This window comes from Camponotus vicinus, unplaced genomic scaffold, assembly GCF_025532165.1.
Source record: "Camponotus vicinus isolate PSW18456_S1 unplaced genomic scaffold, iyCamVici1.0 SCAF_6, whole genome shotgun sequence".
Lineage (NCBI taxonomy): Eukaryota > Metazoa > Arthropoda > Insecta > Hymenoptera > Formicidae > Camponotus > Camponotus vicinus.
Window position 1 is genome coordinate 4,079,433 of NW_028141978.1, and position 8,735 is coordinate 4,088,167.

Below are 8,735 nucleotides of genomic sequence, written 5' to 3' on the forward strand. Positions count from 1 at the left end.
ATTGTAACAAAAGTTTATACACACACATACATATTTTAATTCTCAACTTATCGGGCGAGAAACTAATTGTAAAGTCGATAAATTTTAGTTTCCTTCGAATCTTATATTTTTTTAAATCAATGTTATTTTTCTCTGCTATTTTGCTAGCAATATTATTGTAATTTATTATCCTAGCAATATTATTGTAATTTATTATAAATTTGCACACAGAATCTACAGCATCGAAGAAAAAATGCATCGAGTAAACTTGATACACTTTTTGGGCCCCGAAAAGTCGACGACTTATTTAAACACTGGTTAAAATTGTTACGCCACTGTCCGATGAAGCTTGGAAACTTCTGATCTGCCGGTTCGCTCTGAGCATATCGCAGTCGTGAGAGTCTTGGCGTGTAATCGAGTACTCGTCAGAAGTACAGCTTCCACTACCACCGGTCTAGAACATTGAGTAGAATTACGTGGCCGCGTGGCAAAGATTATTGTTCGCAACAGCAATCGTTACCTTCATCCATTCTTTGCTTTTATAATATCCGTCATCCAATAATCCGAAGGAGAAAAAAGTTCTTCGCATTTAACAAGGTAATCAATTATATTGAGTTAAATTTGAAGACAGGTAAATAATAACACTTTCCGGATAGATGTTCGTTAAAATAATCGATGGAAAAGCTCTTTATATTATTGTTTTCTGTGCTTTGGAAGAAGAGTACGCGTACATGTAATACATTATTATGTGTGGTATATTATTATTATTATATCATATATTTTAATGGCAAGATTTTGTATATATATGAATTTTTAATCGAAGAAAGATTGAATTAAATCGTGATTTGTGCTATAAAGAATAACTAGCATTGAGATCACTCGACTGGAAATTTATATATTGACCAGTGTGATGCTATTTCGAAATCTGTCCTTTCTGACCTAAACATTAAATCGAGAATCGCGAGTTGAGTCATCGATACATAAAATACTAAGGAATAGTGATGCCGAATTAAATAATCGATTTATAAATAGAAAAGATGAGAATAGTTTATATTTATAATTAATAATTTATATTACTATTATTTAAATTTTAATAATTTCTATATTTATGGAAAAATGTTGCTACCGTTGTTAACAATTAAATAATATAATTATAAACAACAGGAATACACATATATTAGAAAACGATAATATATGATTTTGATAAGTGATTTGTGACAAACTATCTTGATCAAAAATATATATTTTACATATAAATATATAATTTTCTAAATGTATTTTCAAAAGTAAAGTAGAGCCGCGGTTATATATAATGTATAACAATTGGTGTTTTAACAAATTTCGATAAAATACTTTTTGCACTGCTCTGATTTAATTCTACAAACACATATATATCCAGAGATATTTTTATATTATACTGGTGGACACGTGAGATTTTTGACAATCAACAAAACCTGCCTACGAATCAAACGAAAACATAATAAAAGTTGAAAAAGCACAAACACTTAATTACTAAACACTTAATACTTAACTGTAACTACAATAAACAATGACCGAATGCAAAATAATGTAAGTGAATAAGACAATATTAGAATCCAATTGTGGAAGTTTTTGTGCTAGACACAATTCTTCACTTCACAGACACAATTCTTTATTATCGCTCGTATATGAGGCAAATCGATTCTAAAATTTGCTATTTGGATTCGCGAAATTTCGAAGAGAACAAATGTATTATATATATGTTATATTATTTGCATGTTTATTTTGCTCTCAGATCACACATATAACTTCAAAAATTTAAAATTAAAACAAAAAAACTTCGAGAAAATTCAATTGTTCAAAGTTCAATGTCACCAATCTGCTGATAGCTATCGATATTACATATAAATATTGACTACAATTAAAAAATCCAACTACTAATTAAATCCATTAATTTTACATAACAAATTTATCAGAATAAATAAAAATTGCGCAATTAAACATTTTAATATATAATTTATTTTAGTCTCTCTTTTTCTCTTTTATCGTACATATATTATTTCCTGGATGCTTTCAGCATCCATCATGACAAATTATTATGCTGTAATATTCCTGCCATTGAATTTGACCCAAGAAAAAGAAAAGTTATATTAAATTGTTTTTATCTGTTAAATTACATGTGAACTTTGTATACATGAAGAAAATGTTATTGATAAAGTAGAATCAAAAAAGCTGCTTGGTCAGTAAATTACTTTGCCTGCGCATTTATGTGTCATGCGCATGCAGAATGTAAGAATTTTTAAGATCACCAGTGATTTCACAATATTTGATATTACAAAAAATTGTTGTTGCAATCGCAAAAAGCACAATTAATCTTATTAAAAATTAATTGTATTAAAAAAATAGATTAAAATATGTTTGCAACCATTCCACAAAAATCACCATCCTTATTCTTTCTCTCTCCTCTAACTTAAAAGATATTTTACCTGTCTTTTTAAAAATTCATTTTGCCAGTGTGCATATGGTATTTTGCAATGAAAATATATCGTTATTGGGCTTTCTTTTGGTGTTTCGCCCTGATAAGGCGAGGTCGCGCCTTTTCGATAGCAATTTATCGCCGTTTTGTTTATTGTTCATTTTGTGTATGAGTATTGAGTCGAACTTAAAAGAGATGAGAGAGAGAGATTGTCATCGACGGTCATCGATGAATCCGTTCCCATATGTAAACATATTATTAGAACGATTCTTCTATCATTGAAAAAGAATATTAATTATAAGTAATTATATCAACGTACGTGATCAAAAACCTTTGCGTGTGAACAAATAGATTTATACAAGTTTTATGGAAGTAGAAAATTTATACTAGGGGAAAAAAGTGTATTTTTCGATAGATATTTTTTTCGATAGATTATTATTTTCTCTATTTCTTATTCTGTTTTTATTATACGTTCTAAGTGGTCATAATAGTTTAATAGTTTATATTTAATAGTTAGTATATTTTTTTCTTTTTAATTAATATAACGTAGTATTCAACGCATATAACGTTAAAATTAAATTTGTGAACAAGTTGTTTATATTCCTTTAATATTTTTTTCAGCACTGTGATTTATTTCTCGACATAAACATGGCCACGAAACACGAGAGTTCACCAAGCACAGTGAGTATTTCAAAATCACAAAAATATACACCGATGGACAGTCGATTAATCGAACAAATTATGTTGTTTACTCGTCTATTAGACAACGAAGGAGACTCCGAAAAACTGTTACGTCTACCCGGAATTGAAATTGCTGCAAGTGATCATGGTGCAAAGTTCATTGGGTCAGACAATACTGAAACTCATGAATAACTTTCTATGGATCGTGGAGAAGTGTGCGGAATGGAGCCTACCTGATCAGGAGATTGACCTCGCTGAAGGTACGATTCGTAAATATCGTGCGATCAATCGTAGATTTATGCTTCGAACTCGCTTTCAGACGAAAATAAGAAAACTTCGGAAAAATCGGGACTCGTGAGACCGTTGCCGTGGATTTTATTCTTGCCGAGCTTGATAATGTTACGTATAATTAGGAAGGTGGTGAACGCAGGCGCTTTGCTAATTGGTTACTCCCAAGTTACCCCGAGTGGATTGGTACGTCTCGCTTTTACATATAATTTAACGTTTTTTCGCATCGCTGAAAAAATAATAAAGCAAGCATTGGCTCTTCCATCACGAAATAAGTTTTGTAAAATTTACAAATATTATTTTACTACTTACAATTAGTTATTCAGATATTTCGACTCTATCATCCGTCTCGTTTTCATCTAAACGTTTCTCCCGACAGGTAAAATTTCTGCAGATAAGCCGCAAACGACTGAATGACGTAAAGAAAAGCGGGATGAAGGAGAAACAGGATAAGGTAAGAACATACGCGCTTCTTCCGATTGATAATGTATGAAGAACGCGAAGAAACGCATTTCGCTCTTCGAAGAGATAATGAGATTAATAGCACAGTAATAGTCTTGTGGTGGTGGGTATAGGATGAAAGATCGTCGATGAACGAAGCCAGAAAAGCCCTTATCAAATCCATTCGTCTGACCTTATCGAGCTTGTCTTGTCTGGATATGTCCAAACTCACCCCATCGCCACCACCTACTAAAATTCACGTTAATAGCGTTCTCGATCCCGATGCAGTAAGTAGAAAACATCCATCATTGATTCCATGCAAATGTAAACCACGATATTCGATTATATTAAGATGTGCATGAAAATTTTCTTTATATGTGTGTATTATCAGTTTCTAAAAATATTTCTTCTTTATCGAATAATTTAAATCGAATATTGATGTCCATCATCTTTGATTTTATATTCCTTGTTTGGTATTTTGCATATGTCTGAGATTTTATATTTCTAAACATTCATGGATGCGATGTCTTTTGCATGTGAGTGTTTACATGTATTATCAAAACTCTCTTGAGAAGATTATCGGAGATTATTATTCAATGAAACAACGAGACGTTTTTTTTAAGCCAACAACAACGTCGGAAGAAAAATCAGCGACGGAATCAACAAATGCGGAAAAACAAGGAAACTTGACAAGTTGCAGCGAATCGGAGGAGGACGAAGAGAATGAGGAGGAAGAGACTCTAAAAGAGAAGATCGATCGACTTGCCTTGGAAAGCAGCGATGAAGATGAAGATTTCGATGTGAGTAATCGTGATGCATTAATGAAACTTGTAGATAAATATGTAAACAAAATAGTAGAGAATTAGGCTCCCCTTTCATACAGTAAATGATTATTATTTTTAATAAAAAGTCACTTATCTTGCTTTACTTGTTGTGTGAAATAGACGTTTTTATCATCGAAGTCGCGTCAAAGTCGTCTCGAATTCATAATCATATTCAATTTACAAATTCGAAAGAAACTCGGTGACTTGACCTTTCTTCTTCGATAGCTCGCGACACGTCTTGGACTTTATATGCTGTTCGTTTCATTTATATTTTTAGTATACATGTTTTCGCGCGATATGGAAGATTTATCTGGCCACGTTTCAGCTATCATCTTTTCCAGCCGGCCGATTGCAGCAGTTCGAGCATCGACAAGAGCAACGAGGAGGATGATGACAATAACGTCAACGATGGTAACGTGTCGTTCAACGATGGTAACGTGTCGTTCACCGAGCTTCGCGATATCGTCAAAGACGGTAACGTGCTGCTTAACAAGACAACAGCAATGCAAAATGAAATCGAGAAGTTCCAGGCTAGCGAGCGGGCTGCCGCGCAAGCTTACGACCAGGTAATGATTCTTCGATCATTCCATATGTTGTATAAACAGTATAAACAGTAGAAAAAGTTGAAGCAGAAATAAGTCGATGCTGAGAAATCGACTTTTCGATGCTTCTCCATCTCTTGGTTGCTTCGCGTCATTCGAATTACAGGAGCAAGCACATAATACACGAGCGAAAAAGTGCACAAAGACACCATCACGTTTTCTTAAACAAATTTTGTTCTAATTTTCTATCCCTCAAAAGAGTGCGAAAAACTAACGACGTGTAAAGAAAAAATAAAATTTCTTTAAAAATTAAAAATTGATTTAAAAATTGATTTAAAAATTAATTTATATATTAAAATAAAATTTTATTTTAATATATAAATTTAATATATTAATTTAATTTATATATTAAAATAAAATTTCTTTAAAAATTAAAAATTGATTTAAAAATTGATTTAAAAATTAATTTATATATTTCCAAATAAATTTGTCTGTTTTACATCCCAATTTTCGTACGTGATGCAAATCGAATATCGAGAAGTATTTTTTACGGCTCTTTAAGATCAGGATGCGTAAATGTTCAACGTGTCTGTTCAACGAATTTAGAGATTGCCCGCCGAAGAGAGCCGTGATAAGGTAGAGGAGCACCTCTCGCAGCGTATCGACTCGCCCACGTGTTGTACATCCAGGTCCAGCCAGGAGGGCGATTCGATCTTCTACTCACCGATCAGCTCAGACAGTGACACGACGAAGGCGTCGATCGCCGAGAGTAAGTGATCCTGCATCTTATATGTGGCTGCTTCGCGTGGGATTTATTTTTTTTCGCTATTTTTTCGCCTTCTTTTCATTTTAACTTTTCTTACATGCTTCGCTTGTATATGCATTCGCTTTCCATGTCAGCAAAATTGTTGATTAAATCATAATTGTAGAGATCATTCAGTACCATTGCATATACATATAATGAGCATGCAAGTTTCGTCAATGGGTTGCTATCAATATTATTGAAGGTTAGCGTTATTAACGACTATACAAAATATCCTGATTGATAGGCAATCTGTAACAACTATAACGACTATACAAACGGCTATAACAAACAATTCATACAAACAACTATACAACTTATACAAACGTAGTTATAGACAACTAATTATAGACTAGTTATTATTGTTTGTATACTCGTTATAATTATTACAGATTACCTATCAGACTATTACAATTCTATAACAGAGCACAATCACTAAAATAGTAACGATTTTGTGTGAAAAAAAAAAAATAATAAGATAGGTAAATAATAAAGTAAAATTAAATAAAATGAAACGGAATAAATTTTTTTGAAATCTGAAAATTAATACTATACATTCATCATTTTTAGCTTGAAAGATCTATTTTTTCATACAAAATCATTGCCCTTTCGGGTGTATCATCAGTTGTATCATCAAATAGAATATTCTGAATATTAATGAAATATGGGAGACAAATTGTGATATTAATGAAACTATTTATTTCGTACATGATATTAAGTTTTGAGGGATTTCATTGAAAAATATTGACACAATTCTTTCTCTCACCATATTTTACATCTTAAATTACTTATTGTTAGAATATCTTATCAGTGATTCCGCTATACGTTCGAAATAATAAATAACAATAAATAGCACACTGAAATAATAAATAGCACAAATATAAGTCGCACAATTGAAAAGATAATTCGACTCTTCGTTTTTTTGAGAGAACATTTTGTTGAAAAAACTTAAATGTGAAAACCTCTCTTGGCGCCATGAAATGCTCACGTGAACAATATGAATCGGGTATATTTATTTGCTTCGTCGTTTGCTGTTTTGAGAAATTATTTAGTTGTAAGAGAACAAGAACAAGTATAACGGTACAAGTGTAACTCGTTTTTAACGGTACACTAGGGATATGCGGTACGAGTTGCTTTCGGGTTTTCTATGGCGATACGTTAATACGATGCGTTCTTTCCTTTTTTGTGATTGACGGTTTAAATTTTCCGTTATTGTACATATATTTGCTTCCGATTTTTTGACTTTTTTTGACTTTGCGTTGTTCCGAAACTTATTTACATTTCTCCTATGACTGTTAATTTTGCTTTTATCTTAATGTTTATTACTCACTTTGTTATTCGACATTGAAAAGGATCCGAATTGGATTGAAACGCGGCGTTTGTCTGTCATGTTCAAATTAAATAAACATTTTCATATGGTTATTGTATTGTAATAACCGTTTTATTTTTGCATATATTCCACCATTGCGTTGGTCCTTGTAGCCTTTTAACTAATTTTTTATTGATTTTATCTAAGGGACCTTTATTTCATTATAATAAGAACAAGTATACATATATATGCTCTGAATTTGATTAATTTAATTATATTAACGATATATAATTATATATGATTTTAAAACATTGAGAATTTTGTATAGAAAGTATAATATTAACGGAGCACTAATGGAAGTTATGGAATTACGTCTTTCAACGAAATGTTTTGACGACGATTTTTCGAAATGAAATTATGCATGTAAAAATGTATACTGTGCGTGCTTTTAAATAAATAAACTTAATTATATCCACGTGATTAATATGTCCAGAATGCGTTTGAGAGATTCCCTAAAGGCGAACAAGTTTGCCAATGGTGAAATACATTTCATCTCAACATCAATGATTTCAGGTACACAGTCAATTACGCACTTCGCATGAGCTGGCTTCGCTACGTCGCTAAGTCGTCTAATTTATTCAGATCGTCTTAAAAGATCTGATTTTTATTCTCTTTTGACAGAGACGTCGAAGACGTCCGGAGAGACCAACAATGGCGCGGTCGTCGGGAAACGCAGCACAAACGTGAATAAATATCACAAGGGTAAACGCACGAGTCATGGCAATCGCAGAAAAAAATAATCAACGAGAGGGAGAAAGAGAAAGAAGTCGAAAAAGAAAAAAACGAAAGCTTAAAGTTTCTCTTCGGAAAGAGTCAATTATTATCAATGATACAATATCATGCGCCATATCGAACGTCATCGATAGTTACGCAATTGTCGAGGATTAAGTATGATTTGGAATAAGAGATATCTCTGTTCGAGCGCTCGCAGTCGCCGAGATATAAAGATATCTCGAGCTATCGGTGTACATTCTTGTATAAAATTTTTATCATGAAATTGTCGAGTTATCTTAGTTACTCGGAAATTATTGTTCGTAGAAAAATAATTCGAAAAATCGAGATATTTCGTCCAATTTTTTGACATTTTTTGACGTTCTCTCTCTTTATTAGAATATTTCGTTCAAACTCAAACCAATCCAAAACTGTCATTATCGTGCTCTCTTGTACGCACAATTTCGCCTTCTCTCTTTCAAGAATGATTACAGTTCACACGCGAAATGACAGGAAAAAAAAACGATAAATGATCATGAGCAGTTTATGCATTTGAAATTCGTGTATTTGCTCGAGAATAACACCGTCGAGGTAATATTCAGATATGATGGAGAAATTAATTTAACGATTATCGATCACGGAG

The 8,735-nt window shown here is 32.3% G+C and overlaps 1 protein-coding gene across 3 annotated transcripts; it reads left to right on the forward strand.

Annotated features, from left to right (window-relative positions):
* The first annotated feature begins 352 nt into the window (after window positions 1-352).
* LOC145973318 (uncharacterized) lies at window positions 353-8,147 on the forward strand. 3 transcript variants are annotated; one of them, XR_014439403.1, is made up of 11 exons: window positions 353-576; window positions 3,056-3,115; window positions 3,198-3,375; window positions 3,435-3,589; window positions 3,783-3,857; window positions 3,979-4,131; window positions 4,468-4,644; window positions 5,010-5,234; window positions 5,817-5,979; window positions 7,815-7,894; window positions 8,003-8,147. XR_014439403.1 is itself a non-coding variant. In XM_083102594.1 (10 exons), the coding sequence occupies exons 2-10, from the start codon at window positions 3,083-3,085 to the stop codon at window positions 8,119-8,121; spliced, it is 1,278 nt and encodes a 425-aa protein (XP_082958720.1). In that variant the 5' UTR covers window positions 354-576; window positions 3,056-3,082; the 3' UTR covers window positions 8,122-8,147. The 3 variants fall into 3 exon arrangements, 2 of the variants coding, with proteins under 2 accessions (XP_082958720.1, XP_082958721.1); XM_083102594.1 differs by lacking the exon at window positions 7,815-7,894 and having other exon boundaries at window positions 354-576; XM_083102595.1 differs by lacking the exons at window positions 3,979-4,131; window positions 7,815-7,894 and having other exon boundaries at window positions 354-576.
* The last annotated feature ends 588 nt before the right edge of the window (window positions 8,148-8,735 follow it).